The 27,839-nt window shown below is 40.7% G+C and overlaps 2 protein-coding genes across 2 annotated transcripts in view; both read left to right on the top strand.

The window, feature by feature from the left end:
• The first annotated feature begins 256 nt into the window (after positions 1–256).
• On the top strand, positions 257–1,471 carry LOC310957448 (uncharacterized protein). The gene has a single exon (XM_083928011.1). The coding sequence runs from the start codon at positions 345–347 to the stop codon at positions 1,242–1,244; it is 900 nt and encodes a 299-aa protein (XP_083784137.1). The 5' UTR covers positions 257–344; the 3' UTR covers positions 1,245–1,471.
• An 8,032-nt stretch (positions 1,472–9,503) lies between these two features.
• LOC310957783 (receptor-type tyrosine-protein phosphatase mu) overlaps positions 9,504–27,839 on the top strand; it is a gene marked incomplete at its 5' end in the record, with an annotated part of 160,805 nt that continues 142,469 nt past the window's right edge. The window contains one exon of the mRNA XM_083928513.1: positions 9,504–9,576. Within this exon, the coding sequence (XP_083784639.1) occupies positions 9,504–9,576 (73 nt within the window). The remainder of the gene's footprint in view (positions 9,577–27,839) is intronic.

Genomic DNA, 27,839 nt, shown 5'->3' with positions numbered 1-27,839 from the left:
CTATCTGTGGACATGAAAAGTGACAGGACCAGCTGGGGTATGAAATCCAGTAAGACAGGCAGTTGGTCTGGGAGACACAGACCACGAGCCCCTGTGCTCAGTTACAGCAGCCTGCAACTCGACTCTGTGAGAAAAGCTCAGTCAGTACTCAGTGTAACTGCTGCCAAACATCAGGAGCTCTACAACAACCTGTAGAACTGATCATGTTCTGTGTGGCTCGTTCAAGAACCCTGGAGATCAATCAGCAGCCATTACCTTTAGGAGCCCTCTCATTGTTTGTGTTTCAGCTAGGCGCATGCTGACATCTTGTTATAGGTGTTATAATCCACAGTACTGCGAGGACGATGGGTGGGAAGCAATCTCGCAGTTTCCCCAACAAGGAGCTGAATGAGGTGAGCGTTAGTCAAAGGAGGAAGAGTTCCGGGAGAGACGACCAGCCCAGCCTGTCCTCGGCCGCTGAGAGGATCCGCAGACACACCACGAGGCACTTTGGCTACAGCACCCTCAGCCTGTCCATGCGGGCGCTCGACGAGACTCCCTCTGAGCTGTGGGAGCTCCGAGAACTGCAGAAGCTAAACTTGTCCATGAACTGCCTGTGCTCCCTGCCCCCTGCCCTGGGTGCTCTGGACAATCTAGTGATACTCAACTTGTGGGGTAATAACCTGTCCAGCCTCCCGCCCGAGATCAGCCTGCTGAAGAAGCTTCGTGTGCTCTTCGCCTGTCGGAACCGCCTGAGCGAGGTGCCAGAGGAGTTGGGCTCCTGCGCCTGCCTGGAGGTGCTCAGCCTGGCCAACAATCAGATCACAGGCCTCCCCGGCAGCTTGGCAGCAATGCACAACCTGACCAAACTCAACCTTAGTCACAACCGCATAGCACACATCCCCACCTGCGTCTACAGCATGAAGGGCCTGGTCTTTCTCCACCTGGCTTGTAACCGTCTGGAGACCATCGCAGATCAGATTCAGGACTTGGTTAACCTGAAGATTCTCATTGTGGAGGGAAACAGTATCCACACACTGCCTAAGACGCTGTGCTTCCTGGAGTCTTTAGAACTCCTCAATGTTGATTTCAATGACCTGCAAAATGTGCCCATGGAAATGTATCTACTAAACAGGCTTGGGAGGTTGGCCTGCCACCCGCTGGATAAAGGACTTCATATTATCCACAATCCCCTCCTCAAGCCTATAAAAGAGGTTCTGCAAGGAGGACTCAGTGCCCTCTACAACTACCTCAAGCCCACGTGAGGGGCTATCACTGTGTGGATGTGTGTTTGTGTTTCTGTGTTCATGTGTGGGTGTGTCTAAAAGAGTCATAATAGGATGTTGGCACAAATCTGACCCCTGGCACGTGGCAGTCATGCTGTGAGCTCTAGCTGTTACCACAGCTGCCTGGTTGCATTAAGATACTATCACTCAAGACATATTACCATTACGCAGTATGAATATTATTATTTCCTGTTTTCTATGTACTGTAAAAGCTGGGTTAAAAATAAACAACGATTCACTGCTGTGTCATGTCCAAACAGTTTTTAATCCACAGCAAAGCGGTCAGGACAAGTCGCTAAGCTCACGCAAAAAATGTACAGGTCTACATTTGGGGGCCGAATACTGGTCAGTTGATCTTATTTGGCCTGGGGGCAGTGAATGGGGGCACAGGGTTAAGTTCAGCTACATATCACCACCCTCTTTGTTGAATTCATGTCATGGGGATCAGGTTTTCAAAGTCAGCGGAAAGAACGGTGAAGGGGGAGCTTACGATCTGCAAAATAATAAAACAAAACACAACAGGGACTTAAACTCTGATTAAATGTTGTTCCACTCCATCAGATCAGAGCAGGGCTGCTGGGTGGCAGCTCCTCTGAGGTTGTCGCCCGTTGCCACACAAGCGATTTAAAGCGATGGGGGGGGGGGACATACAATGCATGATATGATTGGAAATGACTTCTTAAAAAATGTGGACTATTGTGGTACCAAGTATTCAATTCAATTCAATTCAAACAATTGAAAGTAAACGTAGATGTTGGTAAAGATCAGAAAGGATTTCCATTTGAGTTTAGAGTATTTTCTTACTTATATGAAGCGATTTTACAATTTGGAACTCGACTTACTTTAGTACGCCAATTATCAAACATGAAGACATTTTTTTTTAAATAATGAATGAATATTGTCATCAAGTGGACCCTTTTACTGATGCTATGCAAAATGCACAAAAATGTGACAGTTATAAGGGGTAAATCTTCTTCTCTCCAGCAAGCATGTCTCTCCAGCAAGCATGTCTAGATAAATACAATTAAAAGTGTTTTTTTTACTTACTATAGATCTTTATGGATGTTCATCACATACTGTTGTATAGAACACGTGTTTACACAGTAGCAGATCATACACTGATATTCTCTAGTGTATATTTAACCAGTCCAAGATCTTGACACATAAGTCAATATTACAGTTATGTGACAGTTTAGTAGAAAAATTCTTAAATGCGGGTTTTATTATGTAAGGCAGATAAGTGGTTCAACTGAATGCTCATTGTATTGTTACGTAGTTTGATTAAATCTATTTTTAACACTTTTCCTATTGTGATATATATATATATATATATATATATATATATATATATATATATATATAAAGTGATTATATCTATATCGGCTTATTTTGCTTACCACTGTGGTATTGGTAATTTCAGTGCATTTACTCTGCAGTAAATAGTTCTTTGGAAAAAGGTACTTTACACTTTACTATTCCAACTACTCCTTCAACTAACATTATGATGCTTGTAGTAAGTGATTTTGTAGTAAATGGAAACAAGATGAGTCTTACTGTGTAAATGGGTCAATCCGTGTGCATCTAATTTAGGTTAGTATACCACCAGGCTGCTCCTGTCAATTAAAGAAAGTTTATGTCAACTTGGCTGCTCAGCTATTAATGGAGTTAAGACGTCACCGCATTGAAAAAGGTCATACTTTCAATCACAGTGAAGATTAAAGGTGCTTTAGAAAAGACAGAAAAGTGACCTCTGTTGGTATGTACCAGCTACTACTAGTCAAAGTGAATGCTGGGCTATCCACTCACACCGTCTCTCTCTCTCAGTGTACACACACACACACACACACACACACACACACACACACACACACACACACACACACACACACACACACACACACACACACACACACAGGCACGCACACACACACACACAGGCACGCACACACACACACACAAACCCCTCCTGAATAAGTCTTTGTCCTAGATAGTGATCATGGGACATGTCGGCACCTATAGAAAATATTGCTTCAATATGAGTCAGATGACCTGAATTTAGTGTTCTGTTGCGATGTTCCTATTTCAGTGACATTACAATATTCAACAACTTTGTGTGCTAGTGTCACTTTTTTACTTTAAGTGAACGTTAACAGACTAAAACTCTTATTTTGATTTAATAACAAAAGTAATGTGAGGGATTCATTTTTGCAAGCCTGTTTACAGTCAAGTAAAACACAGTTTAAACACATGACAGTTAATTAAATCCACCACATTGCAGTGAACAGTACTCACTAGTGGTCAACACTGGGGATCACCCATGACTGCAGTCAGCAGGCTTTGTAGGATTTGCTGATCCTATTTAATTGCTGTGTGCTCCAATAACTTTGCTTTATAATGAGACACTGTGCAAGATATAACAACTGGGTGTGCACAGATTGGCCCCCGTGTTCTTCATACAAATGTATTTGCATTCATAAGTCAAAGCTTAGAAAACAGTTTAGCATCACCAGCAGCCAGTGACTTCCCATAATGAAGGACGGCTAATCAATCTCGCGTTGAGCTTTTGACAATCAAGGCACGGGATAATCACAATGGAATTAAATGTTAAAATCTCTGTTGTTTGGCAGCCACATGAGGAGAGGCTTAATAAGTCTTTCTTTGGAGTGCAATTTAAGTTCTGTGATTTATTCAGTCACACTGAGACTCCTCACATAGGGTGAGTTGATTGGGATTTATTGACAAACAGCATTATACTGCCATTTACGTCAATTACTACAAAGTGTTATCAAGCTCATCGTTCTCGATTCACACTGTTCCTGCAGGGAGAAAAATGAGGGAAAATAGATTTGCTGAAGGCCAACAGGTTCTTCATGGCTGGAGGCGGCTTTCAACGATGAAATGTCAAAATCACCTGTTCAATAGCTCAGGATGTTGTTCAGAAATGGGCAACAGTGAGCCATAACCTTTGAGACGCAAATATGGAATCTTTTGATCCTGACCTGGCATCAGTTTTGGAGACACTTCCTACCAACAAATCAGTGTAATGTCATAGTAATGTCTTTGTCTTGCTTTGAGAGCACGATGAGAGTAAGCTTGTAAAAGGTTACTGGTTTAAAAAAAAGGTCAGGTACATAGAACATGGGCTTGCTTTTCCTTCCAGCGGGGGCTGGAGCCGATCCCAGCTGACATCAGGCGTGAGACGGGGTACACCTTGGACCGGACGGGGCTTGTTTTTTATAACACCAAATATTGATTGTATGTTGATTCCTAAACAGAGGTACTTCTGCAAAAATATCCACATATTGAGTTAGCTCTAACATCCCTACACTGTGTGATTGAGAGAGTTCTTGAAAAGAAGTTTGTTAACAAGCAGTAGAAAAATCTAAATATTTAGCTAAAAGCAATGGATACAGAGTGGAAATAGCTAAAAAATAATGGATAAATGGTGGAAATAGTTAGCTAAAAAAAATGGATAAATGGTGGAAATAGTTAGCTAAAAAATGGATGAATGGTGGAAATAGTTATCTATAAATAATGGATAAATGGTTGAAATAGTTAGCTAAAATAATGGATAAATGGTGGAAATAGTCAGCTAAAAAAATGGATAAATGGTGGAAATTGTTAGCTAAAAAATAATTGATAAATGGTGGAAATAGTTAGCTAAAAATGGATGAATGGTGGAAATAGTTAGCTAAAAATAATGGATAAATTGTGGAAATAGTTAGCTAAAAATAATGGATAAATTGTGGAAATAGTTAGCTAAAAATAATTGATAAATGGTGGAAATAGTTAGCTAAAAATGGATGAATGGTGGAAATAGTTAGCTAAAAATAATGGATAAATTGTGGAAATAGTTAGCTAAAAATAATGGATAAATGGTGGAAATAGTTAGCTAAAAATAATGGATATGTGATGCAAATAGTTAACCTGACTTTCCATCCAAAAAAGCCTTCTCTAATAAAAAGTTGTTCAGTTGTGATAAAACTGATGCTATTGCAGCATCTAAGCTAACGTCTTCAGGAGCCACCATTGTTGTTTTGAACCAGTGGTCCCCTCCATGGTCCCCTCCATGGTCCCCTCTCGTGTCGTCAAATCATGCTTCAAATACAAAGGTCAAATACCTTCTCACAGGACGCTGATTGGCTGGATCTACTCTACCAGTCTATGGCCAAAACACAAACACATTACCTGGAGCTCATGAAGCCTGACAAAATGGATTTTCACGAGACATGTGAACGTGATTCTCTCCGTGTTATTGCGAAAATTCGGCCGGTGTACAATGTAAGGAAATAGTTAGCTAAAAGTAATGATTAAATGATGGAAATAGTCAGCTAAAAGTAGCTTAAATAGTGGCAATACTAAGATAAAAGTAATGGATAGTTGGTTGAAATTGTTAGCTAAACATAATCCATAAATAGTTTGCTAAAAGTAACCTAAAATGGGGAACATAGTTATTGATAAATGGAGGAAATAGTTAGCTAAAAGTAATGGATAGTTGGTTGAAATTGTTAGCTAAACATAATCGATAAATAGTCTGCTAAAAGTAACCTAAAATGGGGAACATAGTTATTGATAAATGGAGGAAATAGTTAGCTAAAAGTAATGGATAGTTGGTTGAAATTGTGAGCTAAAAGTAATGGATAATTGATTAAAATGATATGGCTAAAAGTAATGGATAAATGGTAAATACTGGATAAATGTACAAATACAAACCTCCAAAACAGTTACAAATGTGAAGAAATTGCTGTAATAATATTTACTTTTATGTAAAATCCAGTTTAAAATGAATACAAATAAACATATTTGGATTACGACGGCTATAGTATTTGATGGAGGGGTTCTGTAGTTTATCTGATAGGGCTGTGGGAGTAGGTTTCAAAACACTAGGGTAGGATAAGATTAGATATATTTGTTGACCATATCTTGTTTATGAAGAACCACTGGGACCACGCTCAATCACACATAAACACACACTTTCTGCATTTGTGAGTGCAAACAATGATGCTATCCATTCACTACTCCATCCAGTCGGAGGAGTTTACATTCTCATCTATTCCCATGACATTTCAGCTCAGACTGGTATTCATACATTCTTGGCAACATAACTGTTAGAGCAGAGACAATACCTAAAGACCACAAAAAGACGTGTGGCACTTCTGCGAAATGCTTCAACCATTGATTAGTGGACTTAGTCTTAGTGGAAAAACAACAACTGGCGCCATATATCCTTGACAACACGAGGTCATTTTGAGACTAAATGTAGACCCATGTCAATCTGGCTGCATTTTAATTAGCCATGAAAACTGCTGGTACAAGTGAAATTGCCATGTGTGTTTATGCATGCAAAAACAATAAGAGAATGACATTGCTTGACTTTGTCTTCAGTTGCTTCTCTTTCACTTTATTTGATATAGCTGTGGAAATATCCTGGGGTTGTTTGCACTTGCCGTCTCAGATAAGACACATTTTGATCAAATATTTGTATAGCTATACCTAAGTATGGCCTCATTACTGATTCATCAAAGCTGAAAAAATGTGTGATGCGTCCCTGACATGCAAGGTCAACCGATGAGGTCCTCTTGAAGGTCAGCCTGGGATTCCCTTTAATAGGATCAATGTGTGGATTTGATCAGAAAGGACACACAAGGGGGAACTGTGATTAAGAAGCCAGTTGGTAAAATGTTTTAAGAAATATTAAATTAATAAAATAAGTAAGGCAAGTAGAGCATGAAAGAGGCGTATAGTATATATTTTTAGTGCTGTAATTATTGAATCCACCTTCCAGTGGAGAATAAAGTTGACAAAAAAATAAATAAATTGATGAGAAATGAAACATGACACGTTTTAAGACAGTGTGGTGCAGGTACACCAAGCTGAATTTACTCACATAAATTAAATTATGCCAGGTCCATTTAGTGGCTGTTCATCATATCCCATGTTCTTCATCCGCAAATGCAGTTTGCTCAAATATTATGGAATTGTAGATTCTCATTTTTTCTATTTTCGGAGCACTTTAAGAACTTCATGTGGGCTTAAAAGCTGAAGTTTCAAGTAAATGTTTTCATCTTGGAAACAGCCACAAGGTCCATTTAATAGCTATTGGATATATTTTATATCCCATGATGCTCATCAATAAGATCCATTTATTCATTGACATTCATGTTATCTTTTTAAATGTATGGATTTCTGAAAATAATCATATTGGTACTTGTCTTATCACCAGTAGGTAATACAGCTTTTCAAAATAATTCTGTCAGCCTGATAGATAAAAAGGCATGCAGCCCAGAGGTTTACGTATGTACGGCCTTGTATGATGACTATGATGACCCATACGGTTCTGTTTGGGGTCCTGGAGACTTTCGGCCCTTTTTTACAACAAGGAAAACCTACTTAACACTATTTTAAGGCATTTCCTAATTAAACGAGAAGGTCTTATCAGCATGATTTTGAACTGAAGGTATGTTTCAAAGGTCTGCTACAGAAAATGATGCATTACTTCTGTTTGAGGACTCAGACACTGCAGCTGTAAGACCTGTTTAAACTGAAAAGGCTATTGATATGATCCGTGTGTATGATTGTTGCTGGCAGTACTTTTGATCAAGTGCTACTCCCAATCCACTTTATTTTCTGTTTTCTGTTTTCTGTTATTAGGGTTTAACGTTTACCTTAGCTTTATTTTGATTTGATTATGTTAGCTTATTGTTACTCTGATCCTTTCCCACCTTTGTATTGAAACTGTTGCACAATAATTTCCCTCGGGATAAATAAAGCTTCTTGAATCTTGAATCTTGAATCTTAACAGTTAACCCATAACACATCAGGGACTTAGACCACTTGGGTCCAACTGATCACAAACACAGATGACCTCACCATTTAAGTGTCTTTAAATAACTTTTTGGCGAGCAAAATATTATGATAAATGGATATTTGCCCATGCATATCCCATAACATATAAAACATGATATATAACAATAATGTTTTGTGGGCATTTCAGTTTTTTTTTTGTCCCCTTTAGCAAATGTTTAAGCTCAGTTTTAAATATATTTAAATGAATAATCAGTTGCCGTTTTAAACATACAGCATAAAGCAAATATGAAGTAGGGGAGACCAGGGACAGTTGTAACATGGGACGGTTGTAACACCTTGAATAGCTCCAATCAGCCAGCTAGAGTGAATAAAAGCTCAGTTAGATTGGTGCTTACAAAGAATGAGCCACATGTTTAACTCTAAAAAAGTTACCAGCAAAAGTGTTGAAAATGTAACTTTTTCTATACAGATGTATTTTTTGGTTACTGTCCTGAGATCAGATGTCTAAGAATCCAAACAGGTATTGTTAACGGTATTGTTTTGTAAGCTCAAAATCAGTTAGACCAGCAGTCAGGTAAGTTCATCATAGGTGAAAACACGGCGAGTGAAACTAAACCAAGTTTTCAATTTATATTTCTTAAAACCTAAAAGCCTACGTACACAGCCTGAAGTGACAAAATCCTATCAATATTTCAAAAAAGAAGAGTCATAATACCATTTATAATTAATAATATCTTTCATTTTGACTATTTGATTGATTATGCATATTTTAGACATTGTATGGTTGTAGCTATAACTGTTAAGATCAAGCACTATTTTTATTTTTTATTTTTTCAATTCCAACTTAAATGAAAACTGGCTGACTGATTAAACAGCCCAAAGGTTCTAACATGACCCGGGGCAACTGCACTAATGTACCCTCAACCAACTTCACTCTCCACAGCTGGTCCAAATAAACACCAATGGAGTCACAGTGAGAGGCACGACGACCAGGAGGAGGAGGAGGAGGAGGAGGAGGAGGAGGAGGAGGAGGAGGAGGAGGAGGAGGAGGAGGAGGAGGGGACACCTCCGCCTGTCTTCCCTATATCCACAGTCGGGGCTCAAACGCGCCCTCTACCGGCCAGACACCGCCCACACAGCCGCTGCTCTCCTGGAGCTGCCGGACCACTCAATCCACGCGTAATTCCGGAATCAGGACTCACTCACTCACACATTCCTCCTCCAAGTGTGGAGCAAGCTGGCAAGGAGCAGCCGTGTCGGCGACATTGTCCTCTCGCACCCCCGACAGCACGCCAAAGGGACGCGGGCAGGGAGCAGCCACTTTATATTGAACCCTAACACAGTATAGGTAGGATTCAAGTTGCATTAAAGAAAGAAGAGTTGCCAGTTAACCCCGCGGCTGGGGGTTAACGCTAAGACGGCGCTGTCGACATGGATAAAGTTATCAATTGCTTGTTTGCTGCAATAACCCTGCTGCTGTCCGTACGAGGGGAAGTTTTTAAAGGTAAGGAGGAATATGTGGAAATGTTTGCACGTACAAAACATACGCGCAGTCCTGTTTTATGCCTCAGACAGGAGACGAAGTGAAAGGGGAAAGGGACTTAAACTCCATTTGCTCACTATTTTTGTCTGATGGCTCTTAATTTGAAGACTTTAACTTGTGTTTGGGGTGTAAATTCGCTTTAAATAATGTTTGTCTTGTACATCCGAGTATGTGTGGACGCGTAAAAGTAACGTTCGTCTGATGTTGGTGGCATTCTGTAGACAAAATAAGCTTACAATGTTAATTGTACTCACAGATAAGTCTCAGTTTGCCGCTACAGCACTGGCATTCATCAGTAGTTTGTCCTCACCTTTGCGCCGCCGTGCGCAACGAGCAGGTGCGCTACGGGCACCGGGGCCACACCGCTGCTTTCAACGCCACGATTTACACGAGCACAAGTTTAAAGGAGTTGGTTCGTGTCTAACTTTATCTTGATAAGTTGCTATCTAATGTGATTAACCTCGAGGGATTCGCGAACCGACGTGTCGCTGAATGTGCGCCGTTGGTTGTATTCGGCGAGGCGATAAGCCAAAGGAGACCTGGGAAGTGTCGATGTTTCCCCGTGAACTCCTTATGAACTTAATGTATGTCCCAGTGACAGTGTCGTGGACATCGTTACAATCACTTTAACGTGAAGTTCTGTGCCTAAAATGCCCAATGTGATAATCTTTGATGGACCGAGTTTTCACCTTGAGTGCAAAACCAAATCACATTCTCTGGATAATCTAAAATCCCATGTCATTCCCCTCTACTGTAGTTTAATTATGACATTTTGTTTTATTATTTTGTGTTCTTCTTCACTATAGCTGGATACTGGATACTTGATATAGCCCGATACACTTTGTATTTACGCAGAGCTGCCTGCAGACCATATTCAAAAATCTATTTGAATTCAAATTAACTGGTAAAAAAAATCAAACTAACTGTTAGACTTGCACACATTATGCTTTTCAGATAAGAATGCATGCTTGGATGTGTCTGAAAAGTCTTTGTCATTTTTCTTTGGAGTTTCACTGCAAATTTGATGGATTTGTTGTTTCACTGTTTGACTGATTGCTGATGCAGACTTTCCCATATTGATACAAACGCCACACTCCTCCAATGAATGATATTCATACAAAGGGCCACTTCATTTTCAGTAAGTCTATCCAAAGCTTTGTGAAATAAGAAAAAGTTCAGGGATTAGTGCCAGATAGTGACTTATTAGAATTAGTAAATTACTAAAATAATAGAGCAGACGTTCACCGTCTGTGTAATGGCTGTAGATCGCCCGAGGGGACTTAACATTCAGAGTCTAAATTGGCCCCTAAAGGGGTCATTTCTGCTCTCTCCACAATGGCATTATCTATGTGGCATAAAGGCACATTAGCCTATATTCATGCCAATCAATATGGAGACAATGATTGTCCATTGCGAGGGTGATCCATACTGCCAAATTTAAAAACGTGATAAAAATACGGCCCCGTATCTGAATGTGTTTGATTTTAAACCCTGCTGTGTGATGAAGCGGTGTGTGAGGTGTAGTTGTTGTGTGATGTGTGGCTTCAGTTAAAAGCTGCATGCCGTGGGATTCAGCAGACAACTGATGCATTTTGGTGCCTGTTGGGGGCAGCATGGTACACACATAATATGATACCCAGATGATGAAGTGAAGCTGCTCTGAGTGGAGGACCTCGAGTCAGATGCATAGATCAGAATTCAGATGAACTTTGGAAACTATTTGTCACAAAATTTCAGTTTGATCACAACTCCGATATAACAAAACAACTTAGCTGCTTAATTAATTACATTGGTGTTTTATTTGGATTTGGATCTTTTTTTTTACACAGGAGAACTGGCATTCATAGACCTACAGAAGTTGTATTTAAAGGTTTTATGCTAAATAAACCGTTCTTAATCAAGCAGCATGAACGCCGGGGGTCAATCTAGTGACTGAGAACTCTCTTACCCTGCAGCTCAAAGTATTCCCAGTCCATTTTTGTGTGAGGTTCATCAGTCTTGCCCGCTGGCAGCGTCAGGAGTGGGAGATTTATTGGAGTGGGCTGCACTGTAGGGTTCCCAGTGGGTCCGAAAGCATCGATAAATGTGCTCCTAATTGCATGAGTGTGTGTGTAAATATGTAAACCAGGAGGAAATCAATTGGATGTGTGTTGCTCTCTCTGGCTAGGTGACGGATTAGCCACACACAGATGGAGCGGTAGAGGCTAAATGTGAGCCTGTGCATGCGGCTCGAGACATTTGTTATGGAGAGTATGTGATAACGGCTCATGTGATAATTAGATCACAGAGGTAACCAGAGTACCAGTCTACTTCAGTGCACAGTATCAGCGCCTTGTGACTGTGCAGCCTCAATTTGATCACAGAGAAAACAGCCCTTTGGAGGTCTTTTAATTTACGCATAAAAAAACCTCCATAATCACGATCACACTGTATCGGTTTCATCTCCTTCCTTTTGTGAACTTGTTTATGCACCTGCTTATCTGCTCTAAGTGGCATGGTAGAGATGAACAGCTCTTTCTCTCTCTCTCTCTCTCTCTCTCTCTCCCCTCCTTGTTGCATTCACAATGCCCACTGGGTGCTCTAGGTTCAGAGAGAAAGCAAAAAAACAACAACACTATAAATCACTTGTTGTGTATGGCCAGCGCTTGTGTTTTCTACATTATGAGGACAGGTTTTTTTTTTCTAGAAGGTCTAGCCTTTGATATCTATACTCTGTCTTTTGACTGAGCACATTAAATTCCAGGGAGCTGTGCGCTTTGTTATGTTTACCACCTTTTCCAGCAGCCATAAAACCTGCCTTGTTTTCTGATAGGGGTGAGCCGTGTGTTGAGAATAATGCCCATGCCTTGAGCGTAGAGCTGTAGTTTGTCACCGCAGAGTGACTGCTGCTGATAGCGTCCTGGTTGACCGATCCTGATTGCCATCCAAGCTGTGACTAAGGAGTAAAACAACACATTGGCTGCTTGAGAAGATAAACAGCACTTCATTTGAAGTCTGGCAATAATTTAGATAGTTTTTCACTCATGAAATATTTCTCCCCACCCCCCCCCTCCCCTATTTTCTTCTTCTCCCAGCTGACTCTGATTTAATAGAGACTTTTCCGAAAGGTGTCCTGAAGGGTGGCAGTTTCCTTTGTGTGAGCCAGTGGAGAATGAAATTAAATATGCATGTGATTTTTTTTTTTTCTCTTTATGACTTCAACCAATGTTGGAGGAGAAAAAAAAAAGCTCAATGATGATTGATGATGGTACAAAGCGGAAAGTGAGGTGTCTACGTTCTTCTGTAACTTTGCTTTTCAGACACTTTTATCATGATGATAATGAAGGTGGCGGAAACACTGAAGCTGTTCAAACACTACGGGTACATGTGTGAGTTCCTAGAAAAGGTTCTGCTGAGTTTGTCAGCATGGCTGTCTTAAGACTGATCATAAACTTTGAAAAATGTGCAAGTTGTCAGTACTGCTGTAGACCATCTGTTTGAAGTGACTGGACTGACAGGAGTATCATCCACTCTTCACGACTAGAGAGGTCTAACATACATACATACATACATACATGTCAGTATCTGTGCTTCTTAGTTTTACACCTAAGAACACACACCATTGCAACGCCTAAATAAAAAAATTACACCCTTAACACTAAAGCAAAACAGCTGTCAGTGTTGCATTTGTCAATTTTCTTTTTTTCTGTGTTTTATGCAGCATACCAGATATTTTCTGACCATCCACATTGAAAAACATATAAGATTTGCTATCTGAAGCATCAGCAGCGCATGTAAAAAACTGGTGTCCTTCAAAATCAACCATAAAGAATGTTTTTTTATTATATGTTTTATTTTTTACAGAAACCCATCATATAAGAGGAAGATATCCAATATTTTGCTATTCTCATTGGACTTATTATATCAGAATAACAAAACATGTTGCATTCTGAGCGAAGGGCACACAGCTTGACGCACTATTCAGCTTTGTTTCAATGGGAAAAGTCAGCATCTGTTCTCTGGAAGTTGCCACGAGGCATTTTTGGAAATATAGGAAATAAGTACCTGAAGTAACAAGTAAAGGTGTTTTGAGGGAAAAGTCGACAAGCCAAAAAAGTAAACAACATTTCATCAGAAAATAACTACAAAGACACCCTTCTCATCACAGATTGAGGATGTATAGCAGTGCAAGAGTAACCAAGGGTGGACTTTTCCATTGTTACCTGCTGCCTTTAATTCAGGTAACAAAACGAGTGCAGAGATTGAATCAGGCTCAGAATCTGTTCTTTCTAGAAACCTTTATTATTGACACAGTTTGACACCTTAAAATGAGCTAGTTTGTTAGGTGTCTGAGTCACACAATTCTTTTCACATAGGATACATTAGTTTGTGTTTTCATCAAGGATGAATATGATTTCCTGAGAAACGGTGTTTCTGGTAATGTCCTGTTCTCATTTCCTTCACGTTGTGACTGCTTTTCATTGTATAAATAGTATTTAACTTCCGTAAAACAGACAGAAAAATTAATAAAAGTGGTATTATATGATGGCTTAAGAAGACAATGGGAAGTGCAGACTATTTGCACAGTGACAATTTTTGTTGTCTCTCTACTCAAGCACATGGGAATCAGTTGACATTGAAAAGACTGTGAAGTCCTCACTCTTAGCTTTAATCCAGAGGGGTTTAAATCGTCATCCGATAGAACCGTGGATAAAGTAGCTTGGTATTCTAACCTGAACATAAGAAAAAAACACACCTGAGCTATATTGTGAAGGTAAGATGATAGGTATCCCACGTACCCCCTTGACAGCTCTTTTTGACCAGCAGGTATCCGCAAGGCCCGGCCTATATTACACTGCACAAATCACCCCCTTCACTTCGAGTTTGAAACTCTCCCCCCAGGCCGTAGATTCAAAGTATTCCAGTTCAACAGCAATATGAGTAAAAACCCCTTTGTTCCCTGCACAATAACTTTTAGAGGTTGTTTGTTGTAGTTTTGTGTGTGTTTTTATCTTGTGCACCTGACTGCAAAGTTTCCCATCAGGGATAATAAAGTGACTGAAATGAACTGTGTAGCCCTTTTAAAACAAAGTGCCCAATTTTAGGGCACAGAAGCTAATTGGCTGCTTAGCTAATTAGCTGCTCAGCTGCAGCACTTTAAACGGCATTTAAACTTACCTGCAAATAAGACTTTGTTCCAGTTAGATGCTTGGCCTCTCCTCCCCCCCAGCTCAACAACACTAGAAGCCAACGTCCGCGTTTGCCAGAACACAGCCCAGTGCACCACCTACAGCAACACATACGGCACCGAAAGTGAAAGCCAATCCCAGATGCACTCTTAAGTTTGGAACAAGCTTTGAACTTTGCTTTGGACTATCTGATTTTTTTTGTTTTTTTTCGTTTTCATGTAGACCATTTTCCTACTTCTAGATGTGTACTCGCTCATCCTTGGGGTCTACACACCCAGTGCCCAAAGGCTGACAAGCAAAAATGACCCGAACATAGGAAAATAAGGAAATCCAGGCAGAGGGCATGGTACACACACTTTTATTGTGTCAATAGTGATGATTGACAGATATATATCTTTTCATTGGTTTTTAGGAAATCCTGCATAGCATATAGTTCAATGATACAAAACCTAACAATACGTTAAAAAAAGTTGACATTATTTTAGATTGCAAAACAGGATGACTAAATGTGACTTCAGCTAGACTCTGATATGCCTAAGAGTGCTTGAAGAATGTCTCTTTTTTCCTGTCGTCATATTTAATTTTTTGGTATCGAGTATACTTTCTGAGCAATGACCCCAAGGCATCAGCTGACACTCACACGAGTGAAACATGATAGAGTCTGAGAGACAGAGTCAGATGACTAACCTGGCCGGTCAAGAATTTTCCACTGTTGCCCACAAAAAGCTCTCTGGGAGCTTTAACTGTATGTTTAAGATCATTGGCTTGCCTGTCCTAAGATTCTGGGACTTTGTATAAAATAGCTATAATTCCCACACTGTGGATGTGGAATGTGATTTTAAAGCTCAACTTAAGACTTTTAAACTAAAGCTGAAAGCATTTTGAAGTAAAACAATGACTGAGGTTAAAGTGCTTGAGTATAGGGCCAAAACAACAAACAAATGTGACTGTCCACATGTTCACAGACTGCACTGTAAGTATGGGAATTGGTTAAGTGCTGCCCTAAATCTTCAAAACGTGAAGTCCACAAATACGGTTCATCATTTTCATATCCCTGGAGTGCCACTCCACATCCAATCATTAGCTGTTGATTTGCAAGTGATTTTATTTACATTCTTGAGAGGCAGAGATAGTTTTGAAGTTGGTTCACGAGGCGGCTGATGTGGCTACATTATCTGGGAGCTCTGCAGCGGAATGATAATTGGCCTTGAGATGTGACTGTGTGAAGGATGCTGGACAAACAGAGATGCTCTAATTATAAACAGCTCCTTCTTCAAATGAAGAGGATAAAAGCTAATGAATCGCACACAGGCCAGCGCAGGGGCTGCCTAATGAAGAGAGATTGAGAGACAGAGAGGGGAGTGTTTGTAAGAGAGAGTGTTTTTGTTGTGTGTTAGGCACCCTCCAACAATTCTGTGATCTCATCACCGTGTCTATGGAAAAAAAGAAAAACCCTCGGTGGAAAAACAACAACTTACTATGCAGTGGATCATGTTTACCAAAGTCTGCGTTGGTTGTAGGTGGCTCAGAGAGTCCAGGCATGCAGGAGCATTTCGCTAATTAATGCTCCAAGGGTCTCAATTGTTATTAATGGTGATGAGGAGGGGAACGAGGGAGGAGTGGGAGAAGCAGTTTAAATCAGGACATAACAGTGTCTCTGCTCAATTGATTGGGCTCATATCTGCGTATAGGGTGGATGTCGGCTCACTTTTTTATTGAATTTTCCTTTTTTTTTAAAAGGGCTTTTATTCTGTTAAAAAATGTCCGCTCCTGCCGTCTTTAGAATTAAATCTATATCCGCGACCGCTGACTGGCAGTTGCACCAATGGCTTTACACTCAGATTGAATTGACCTCGGCCCTGCCACATTCCTCACTTATCTTCAAAACCTGCTGTTCAATCAGCTGGCTTCTATTCAGCATTGTCGCCTATAACCTAGGGCTTATTATGTGGACTGAAATTGATTCTGATAGAGCGCACTTTGATATTTGCTTCAGGTGAGCGTATAGCCTTGACCTGAAGTGTGAAGCTTTAATTTCAAGTCTGTCAAATAAAACTCCCGCCACCGCTTTTGGCGCCAGAATCACACAGCTGAAAAGGGGCAAAGTTTCTTGTGTAATTTCATGAATAACTTAAGTCTCCTCCGTATGGGACAGGTGCACTTGCTAACTTGGAGGAGACTCAGTTTCATGCCAAAAATCTGTCCCCGTAGGCTGCTGCTCCTCACACAACTGGTGGTAGTGTAGGTGGTTGCGGTGAGAGGAGGAGGAGGAGGAGGAGGATGAGGAGGTGGGGGCTGCTACTGCTGTTTCACCTTGTCTCCTGTTATTTATTAGGCTTCTGTCAAGGCTCAGGCAGTAGGCAGGTGTACATCCCTCCTCCTCGTCTCTCCCCATCCGGGCCTTATGAGTATAACCAGGGGCAAAATCCTCCATTACTGTCAGTCTGAATCTGTTGCCGTCACATTAGCGCGCCTGGTGCAGTCATTAATGCATTAGGCCTTGTTTGAGTGCCAGTTATTTGCATTGGCTTTTACACTGTCTAGTTGCCCTTGTTGTGCTAAAAGCTGCCTTGGCTAAACCTATTGACCATTTAACTGTTCAATAATGAAACGATCCCTGAGGATGAATTAGGGTTCAGTGGTCCTGTTGAATAATGGTTATTATGATGTGAAAAAAACATCCTGACATTAGCTATCATATACATTTTTCATTGCCTTTTGAGAGAGGGACACATCACAAAATTGTATTTATCTTCTGTGTTTTTAATCGAGGTGTATCCCTCTAGCTTATGATCTCGCCACTAACAGTTGAGTACACTTATTATCCACCCTTGTCCTCCACTTCTTCCTCCCAAAGCAGAATGTACCTGATTATACTCCTATCGGTCACACTCTGGTGCCTATTTGGAGGCTGTTATCTGTTTGCAGTGGAGACTCCTCTGGGAAGCATACAGCCGATAAGAGACTGTTGTTCTGTAAACAGCCCTCTGACCTCCTCAGGCTGGGCTTGGCTCCTTTTCAAATGGATCTCTTTTTGTATTGGCCCTAAGCTCAAACGTCTGCGTGACTGATTCCTTAGGGAGAGGTTTAATGGCATTACTGTACGTTCTGCACCGTGCAGGGTGGTCACTCCGGAGATGTCAGAGCCGGGGGGGGCAGAATGAAAGAGGGTGAATAAGACAGTCGGAATGATGTTGCAGACAAGAAGTGCTGTTGTCTCTTGCTGAACATTTGAATAATGAGGATAAAGCTGTGAATGCCCCTAGACTGGAAGTAGCCTGTGGTAACAGAATGATCTGATGTTTTTAACCGTGTGGCAAACCTTATTACAACATACATTATATCCTTGTGTAGTCTCTGTGCCCGTCTGTTAACTAACTGAAGTCTGACATGAGACAAGTGCATTAATAACAGCTCTTCTGGGGACAATTTGGCAAACTGCCGGACCACTATCAAAGATGATCAGTCTGCTCCGATGTCCGCTTGGTTGTTAACACATTCCAGGTTTAAATTGCCAACGTGCCTGAGCAAACAATGCATTGAAAATCAGTAGCCATGGGCTGTGCTGCAGCGATCTGTTGTACTATATCACACTGGTGTTCAACACTTCTTCATTGAAAAGGCCTATTGAGACACAGCTGCAGGGCCGTTGTTTAAGACAGAGCAAACACAAAACAATAACTGGAAAAGATGATGCTTGGCTGGAAGCTCCACTCTCACCCTGTAATCAGTTTGTCACACTAAAGAAATTATAGGGCACCGGAGTCATTAGACGTGTGGGTGCATCTCCACGTTGCAAACGGAAACAAAGTTGAAAACACGTGGTTTTGGAATAATGCAACAAACTGGTGAAAATCTGACAAGTTGATTGTAATGATAGTTCGCTGCTGGCCGGGAGGATAAATTCAGTTGGTTGTGATGTCTCAGACTTATTGGTATCAGGAAAAAGGAGTAATTAATGTGCCTCTAGCATCAGTTGGTTTTTCAGCATCATTATCATTTGGGCTGCCTCAGTGTCTCATAGCACTCTACTTAAACATGTGAGAACCTGTTTTTTTAAATGTTCTTTTAGAAAGAATGATTTAAATCCTACCCTGTTTGATTTTTACTTTTAAATCAGTTTGTCCAGTTGTCTCCCTGCACTCTATAGCCTCAAGAAATATAACTAAAATGCTCTGAACATAATGTGAATATTTTTTCTGTAATGTGAATATCAATACCCACTGCTGAAGCAAGGGTTTGACTAAAATGCAAATATATCTGTTCCCTGTCCTACTAAGTCTTTGAGCAAGTCCCAAGGCTAACTGCGAATTTCCCTATTGCCATTCCCAGATGTCTAAATGGGCCATTATTCATAATAGGATCCCAGCTGAAGTAGGCAGTAGAGACATTTATAAAAAGAGGAAGTGACAGGGAGTTAACTGGATTCACACCAAAAGGATTTATTTATTTTCAGTCTTTCCCCAAATGTCAATAAACACCATTCTCTTCTTACAAATTTTGTAAATGGTCAGAATAAGTAGCCTCTACTGTCAGTTACTGTGATGCTACCTAATATTAAACAAAAGAGACAGTGAAGCTAAAGACAAGGGGGGCTTTAACAAATAAACCTAGACATTTCTTTGTGATACTTTATACCTTTATTGTATATTGCTTGTCATGGGATTGGTGACTGTACTGCTAATTTTAATTTACAAGGTTCTGCCTGGAGATTGTGCAAATGGTTAGAATTGTTATGCATTTAGTAAAAAAAAAACTGCTAGCTGCTGGTTAGCATGTTAGCATACGTCAAAAGACATTAGAATCAGAATTGCCTTTATTGTCACTGTATCTCTACAGTGAATTTACAGCATACACTACATACAATAAGACAGACACTACAGGATGGAAAGCAAGACAAAGGAGCTTTTAACTACTAAAACTAAACACTGCTCGCTGCTTTATTTTCCATTGCTGGTCATGGTGTTGATCAGTGTATTTCTATGTATTCTACGTATAATTATTGCAATAATTATTATATTATTATTTCTATTAGTTGTCTTTGTTATCCATTCAGGAAGAAAAAAGCTAGCTGCTGATTAGCGTGTGGCAAACTAACATGCTGTACATGAAAAGAAACGGAAGCTAAGCACAACAAATAAACAAGCTTTTAACTACTAAACTTAAATAGTTCTTTGTCAATTTTATTTTTCTGTTGCTTATGATGTTGTTGGCCAGTATTTCTACTTTTAATTTGCATTCATAATGTGTAAACGCTTAGGACTATAGTAGGCTTATCCCGCAGGGTTTTAGTAGGCCTACTTGAGTCTGGTCTCGGTGTCAAGTTCACTTTTTTCCCACTTGTTCTTGGTCTCGTGCCTTGTTGGACTCAAAATTGTCTTGGACTGTCGATAACTGGTCAAGTTGTTCCTGGCTGCTGATTCCGGATCAGCTGAAAATAATGTTTTTTAAATTCTATGCATTGATTGGTTTGATGTTAGAAGGTGAATCAATCTTTATTTATAGATCCATCCTAACTTCTTAATCACTTTATTAGGACTAGAAAGACACTGTTTCCTATTATGGTCTTGAAAAGGACTTGATTTGCTCTGGACTCGCTCTTGACTGCCTTTGATCTTGGTCTTCTCTTGGACTCAACTAGACCAGGTCTTGGACTTGACTTGGACTCGATTAAGTTAAGCAGGTCTATGTAAACACTGTATGCCAGATGATGTGACCATTGATGGTACTCAGTGTTTGTCTGTCTTAATGTAATAGAATATAATGCAATATGATATATTGACATAATATAGTGTCATTTGATACATTACAATATAATGAGGGGAATGAGACATGTTAAGATGCACGGCGGTAGTAGCCTAATATAGATAATAGGCAGAGCTAATTTTATTGTTTCAGTGATTTCCAACCGCACAACAAATAAGCATTATGTGGTTGTCAAGTAGTTTTGAATATCTGATTTAGACAGGCAACATAAAGCACTTTTTAGGCCGGCTTGTTTAGTCCTGAATTGGGGAGTTGCCTGTATCTCAGCATTAGCTCAATACCTTATGACATGTTTCCAAGAGCCGGCAAGTGTTTGTCTTGAAGTGTTTTTCATTCTCTGCACATTAAAACAAGTTTACCATTTAACAACAACAAAAGATCTGCGCCTCCCCTTCCTTATTTATTGTGTTAGTCAGATGTTTCTAACAAGTAGGCCTAATTCAACAAATTGCTTGTGTTCCTTTTCAGAGCAGGCCCTATTTTCTGATTCCACTCTATTCTGCATCACATTTGCCAAATTTAATCTTTTCAGTGCCAGATCTTCTATTTATCCTATGCATGTCCACATCAGCCTCCTGATTTAAATTAAATTTAAAAAAATGTAATTTAACCTTTATTTTTCCAGATGAAACATTAAGAACAGTTTCTTATTTACAATATCGATCTGGTGGTTTTTGCAGTCCAGAATGGCACAAAGGTCTACTGAAGGTATTTTTTTTTTCATTAGTGGACCTTGTTGAATGTAGTTTCTTTTGAGAACCGTAAGAAAAAACATTATTGAACATATGAGCATGAGCAGAATGTCAGTGAATATTTGATATGACACCCATGCCATTGTATAGGCCAGCATTGCTCCATAGACTTTAGTCACTTAGAAGCTGCAGCAGCATCAAAACAGTGCAGATTAGGATTGCGGTGACGTGGTGAGGCACACACGTTGGGTTCAGTGGATGAATAATTCACTCACATGAGCCCAGAATTCTCGCCGTGACTCTAATATTCAACAGCACCTGTGCGTCTGAAAATGTCTCCCCTCCAACCCACCAGGTTACTACCCCTGGGGAAAACCTCACCCCGGCATCACCCCAGCTGTGCTTCCTCCAAACTGTCAAAATAGCAGTGCCGTGGCTGGAATGCTGTGTTGGGATGACAGAAATGTACAGAGGAAATAACTCAGCGTACAGTAGGCTGCAGTGTAACTGGACTCAGAATCAGAGATGATTTCAATGATACATATGATATGATCTTTGTCAGTTTCTCCCAGCTGTGTTTGAATTGTAGATGTTTAAATTTCCTTTTTCTCATGATCACTTTAAGGACTTCTCGTCTGTGTTAACTTAAAAGCTGAGGTTCAAAAAGCTCCAGAAAAGCCACTAAATGCACCTTACTTTGCTATTGTTTCAAAGGTCAAGAATGATCCATTAACATTTAGCCAATTATACCATTTGGGTTAAGTTCTTCATTTTGGCGCGTGTACAAAAACTAGGGGATCATTTGGCACTATTATAGACATTTTTCAAACAATAACCCTGCCTGAACAAAGTGTATATACTGCTGCCAGGGGGAGTTTTTCAAATATACTGTTTCTGTATTGTTATTATTTTTTATGTCATTGTTTTGTTGTGCATAACAATGACATAGCTACCATGACTTTGATTTGAGATCAACATGCTGAATTTCTCTTGCTGTTTCCCCCCCTCTTCCTATCATCTTCCATTTCATTATTCAGCCTTAATTTCTAAAATTATCTGAACAAAAGACGCTCAAGCGTTGACAGATCAGCTGCGTCCAAGCATGTGCGTGTAGGCGTTTGTGCTCAAAAGCACACAACAGACTGTGTTTACAGTGAACGTGTCTCTGATGATCTACAAGTGTGCGGTCACGCGTAGCCTGTGTGTGCGTGTGTGAGCCTGTGTGTGCGTGTGTGTGTGTGTGTGCGTGTGCGTGTGTGCGTGTGCGTGTGCGTGTGTGCGTGCGTGTGTGTGTGTGTGGTAGTGGACCCGTCTCGGGCTTATTAACAGCGATGTGACAGAAGGCGGCAGGCAGCAGCAGCGATGCCTTAATGAAACCTAGACCCTGGTTAATTGGTGACATCGTAAGGTGAGGGAATGAGAGAGGAAGTAACCAGACTGGAAGGACGAAAGGAGAGCAGCGGGTCCGGCCCTCACACCATTAAATTAAACCCGTCATGTTCATTTGTAGAACACACAGAAGGAGGGAACACCTACACGTTTTCTTATCAAAATCTTGTAAATGCGAAACTCCCCGCTGGTTGACCAAAGATGGCCCCCGTAACCGCATTTTCTACTCAGCAGAGTTTTCTGTTTTCAGTCTTCTCCCTTCCTTTACTGTGCAAGTCTTCCTCTGTTGCTCTCACTTCCAAAGAGCTAGGTTTGGCTCAGATGAACCATGGCCCCCATAATTCATAGTGCTTGGTTTCTATCATGGATCAAAACATGTATTTAAGTAACATAACCAAGTGAGTTTTGCTTTCAACAGACTCCAGCAGGCCTTACAGTGAGACTACTTTTGGAAGAAAAAAAAAATCACACGCTCTTCCTCTTGTGAATAACAAGTTCATAAGCAAAATGCACCCTTTCTCAACTGAATACACTCAGGGGTTTTTAGGCTACAGCCTAATATAGTCTTGCACGGCCAACAGCGTATGGTGCCTAATGCTAGTTAATGTTGGAAAACTAGATATTGCTGTATAGTATACATTACCGAGCCAGTCCACTGACTTAAAGACCCTTCTGTACTGTGCTTCTATAACTGTATGTTTTATTGATAAGACATAATGACATAAATTGCCATGTGTGGCTGCACTAGACACTTTACCATGAGTTGCCTGTTCATCCAAATAACATAAAAAAAAATGCATATTTTCTCGCATCTACTTTAATATGTAGCCATGCAAAAAGTGCTGGATTTATTTCCTGGGGTATTTTCTATGTTTGTCTCTGAGATTTTTGCTGTCAGCTCAATACAATGGAGATGGATGGATTTAAAAAATGGTCACCGAAAACAAATGATATGGAATCTGTTGAAATGGTGTTCTGCTGTTTATTATTAAGACTAATATGAACACTGCAGAAATTTCACACATATCACAGGTATTTAAAAACCTATATGCACTCTCAGATACCACTAGAGGTGAGTGAGTTAATGAGTCTTTTTGTCATTTTGGTTAACCAACCCTTTGAACTTGGTCTGGTGGGCAGTGCTTGAGGTTGTCGGTAGTTCTTCCTTCCTTGCCCTGGGCTGGCTCGCTGCCTCCCCTGCGTCACAGAGAGACAGTTTGGCTTCCTTATATCCACCAGAGCTTCAGGGCTCCTTCCGGGGTGTCAGAGCTGACCTTTCTCTTTTGGTAGAAGGGGTAACATAGAGCCGGCCTCTATCTGTCATGCCCCCAGCTGTGTTTATGCCTCAGAAAGGACCATTGGGGCCTACTCCAATGTTATGTTTGAGGAATAGCAAATGAGGTAAAAGATGAGTAGTGTTGCTCAGCTGGTCTTATACTGATACTGATGGCACATACTTGCCCCATTTATTTCTAGCACCAATAATGATCTGTCATTAGAATTATACAAGCCATTTAAAAAGTTCATATGAGAAAAATGACTTACGCTAACATATAGCCAGCATTTCATTAAGTAAAAGAACTGTGTAAAGAAGCGGTTGCTTCGCAGCTTAAGACAGTTTAATCCAAAGACTAAAAGGTGTTCAAATCCCTGTCTATCCTCTATCTCCACTGGTTCACATCTAAGGCTAAGCTCGCTTGTCCCATAAGATTGTGATGAAAGAGCTGGGTGCTTTGACCATGCTGTTTTAGACCCACATGTAATGACCTAATCAAACATCCTCTGAGTTCATGGGCTGACAAACACCACAACAAATTAGATTTCCTTCTACTTCACTTCTCTCCTTCTGTGACAGATCTAACCCAAACTCTGTGATCTGGCTGTCCTTGACTGCATTGGGAGATCAAAGAAGGCAAAAACATTTACATAAAAGATTATGTATGAGTTGTAATTAGTGGCTCCCTCAGCAGTGACAACAGAAAAATCTGTGATTTTTGGCTGGAAGATGAAACGAAGGTGGGATGAGATTTATAATAACCAGGTCAGAGCTGTAGTGTCACATTTTTAATTGAAGAAATCCCAGAAGATTGTCCATCTTTTCAAGGAGCACCTGACTCAAAAAAAAGATAGATTAGGAGTAGTCTTATTAATTTTTGTTAATGCATTAACGCACATTCATTTTCTCAAAGGTAATTACGTGTTTTACTTTGATGGCCCCTAATTCCATCTGCCCATGAGTACTGCTGCAACCTAAGCAGTGCATATGTCTTCAACACACTCCCCTTAACTCCAGCCTATAAAAATTAGGTTGTTTCATCCTCCAAATTCTATTCAGACTCATGTGTAGTTGTCGTACTATACCAAGGTACTACACTATGATTTAGAGTTGAGTGATGCAGGATTACTGCTGAGGGCAAAAATGGATTTTCGCTACTCTCTGGTACAGCAGATGCCATATTTATGACATGTGGAGAATTCTTCTGAAGATGTGTCAATTGGCGAAGCTGCAAGAGAAATCTTTTTAATGTGTCTGTGCTACAGCATGTCATTAGAGGCAATTTCCCTGTCACAATGAGGGTCAGCAGAGGGGGGCACATTGTTTTGTGTGCTCATTGGACTATTATCTAGAATTGTGGAAGAAGACAATTTTTGAAATTTCACTCTAATCGCTATAAGTAGCTTGACGAGGTGGAAGTTCAACTTGCACACTTGTACTATTTTCAGAAATTAAATAGGGCGCCCTCGGATGTGCACACCTTATCTCGTACTTATACACTTGCACACACACTATGGAGCTGTGACAGTGATGAGGCATGGAGGCTTATCCTCCTGTGGGAGGAGCTGACATTTACTCTGAAAATTAACCTTTGGTTTCTGCCTCTGGATTTATGATATCACTCTTATCTAGATTCCATCACATTTTTTCATTACTGTTGTACTCTACCAGTGTGTGACTTTCTGCCATAGCTTGTAAGATTTGCCCTCCAAGAGTAGAGATTGAGTTGTCAGAACACTTTGGCCTTGCATCGCTGATGTTTCTTAACATGTGCGCAAAATGTAATCATCGGGAAGATACGCATTGACATTTTAGATGTGTGCATTAGGCCTGCATCAAGGCCTCTTGCGATGATGCTGGTCTGGATGCCAGACAATCTGCTGGTTACAGTGATGGAACGTTCAAACTCTGCGCTTAATTAATGTTTCGCTTGAGTTGCTCCAATTCTGTCAATCCCTAATTCCAGGAGGGATATTATCCTTTGCCCGTTAATAAGTTTTTAAAAAAACATTTCAATATACTTGGGAATATGTAGAGATTTGCTTAACATATTTAATATATCTACACTATTGCTCTCATAGGAGAAAGTCAACAGCAGCTGTCTTGCAGGCATGATTCTCCAGGAAAAGGTTCTGTGAAATCTTGTCTCATTTGTGTTCTTGAATTAAAATGACTTAATACTCCTTGGATGTGAATCTAGTCACAACTTTCCTTTATATTGGAAAAGTTAGGCAGCACAGCTGTTGCAAGGCAGAGCCAGTCCCCAGACCAAGACCTTAGTTTGTTTAATTTCTTGAAATGAATGTCATATGAAGTGGCTCCTGCTTTGGATCCAGAGATAGGCTGAATTCCACCTCAGTGGGTATGCATGATGTTAATGCCCCCTAATATCTGGCAGCACACACTCTGATACTCTGTATAATGAGGAAAACACTCCAAATGCAGATAATTCATCCAAACATGCATGCTCTATTAGACAGATCACATTTTGTTGTTGCGAGGTCTGTAACGAAAGTGAATTTTGGTGCCAACCAAACAATGACAAATTGACCTGAGATCACTTCAATGATACCAGACATGGCAAACAGGCTGCAATAATCCTATGTTTTTGTACCCACTGCATACTGCTATCACTCAGAGTACAGTAATACTGTTTTTGCAGGCTGCTGTTCTGTGGGGGGTTCTTCTAACCTCAAAAAATAACTTTGGCTAATGAGAGGGGGGAATTTGTTTATAAATTTAAGAATCTGACTCTTTAACCATTGGAGGGGAAGTAAAACCGCAAGGGTGCGGTTACTGTAAATGTGACACACATGGAATTGTGCTAGTCACATATATTGGCCTAATGTGAATCGTAGCCAAGTAGCATGTTTTGGTGATTTCCGGTCAAGTTCATTGATTTCTATACTTGAAAATCCCAATTTTGTTTACAACATTTGACAACCTCTATTCTTAGACATATTATTTGGACAAGCGGAAACTTGATGATGTATTTTAACCATTCAAATCACCAAGTTAACCTAAGCTATGACCCTTCTAGTCCTGCCTGTGATATTGTCATGGCAGAGTAAACCAATTGTAGCCCACCCTTGTTCCCTGCATGTTCTCCTCCTGCTAATGTCGCCATAGCCTGAGGACATGGCGTGGGCCTCCGGAGGCAAGTTATCTCCGGTGCAGAGACAGATCTGCGGAGACAGGGAACACTTGGGAAGACGGCTACCTCAGCCAGGCGCCTGCTGCCATTTAACAGTCTCACCCTGCTCTGAACTGACATTTCTGTTTCACCGTCTCTCATCCGACTTACAGTATCACCCCCACTCCACACACACACACACACACACACACACACACACACACACACACACACACACACACACACACACACACACACACACACACACACACACACACACACACACACACACACGCACACACACTGCTGCTGTCGCTGTAAACTTGTGTACAGAAAAAAACCATGGGGCTCTAGAAACAGAACCTGTAGCCTCACAGTATAAATGCCTTTGAGTTGTCCTCCTTCTGCAGTTAGTCAGACTTTGGATACTGCGGAAAGTGTGATGCAGCCTTGCTCCCCAAGGGAGAACAGTGAGCCTGATGAGCTCCCCGTGGCCAGGCCAGGTGCTTCTTTTGGAGTCACGGGTGCAGCGCAGATCTGCTGTACCACGGGAGGAAGGATTGACATGATAACATAGCCTACCAACTCCCAGAGCCACCCGGCAGCACGACCACACAGCTTAATCCTCTCTCCATGAGGGCAGAGCCGAAACACTCGTTCCCCTCCTCGCTCAATCCTCTGTCAAAACAAGGGGGTTTTGTCAGCCATGAGGGGTGTTGCATCCCTCTCAGTCCATGCCAACGGAGTGCTATTACTGCCTGCCAATGCCCCGGGAAAAAAAAAAAGAATATCCAATATGC

This window comes from Echiichthys vipera, assembly GCF_963691815.1.
Source record: "Echiichthys vipera genome assembly, chromosome: 15".
In the NCBI taxonomy this organism is placed as follows: Eukaryota; Metazoa; Chordata; class Actinopteri; order Perciformes; family Trachinidae; genus Echiichthys; species Echiichthys vipera.
This window is presented reverse-complemented; position numbering and strand designations above follow the sequence as displayed.

Bases quoted from the DNA above. Each gene is read 5' to 3' on its own strand.
- LOC310957448 (XM_083928011.1), top strand. From the start codon at position 345: ATGGGTGGGAAGCAATCTCGCAGTTTCCCCAACAAGGAGCTGAATGAG.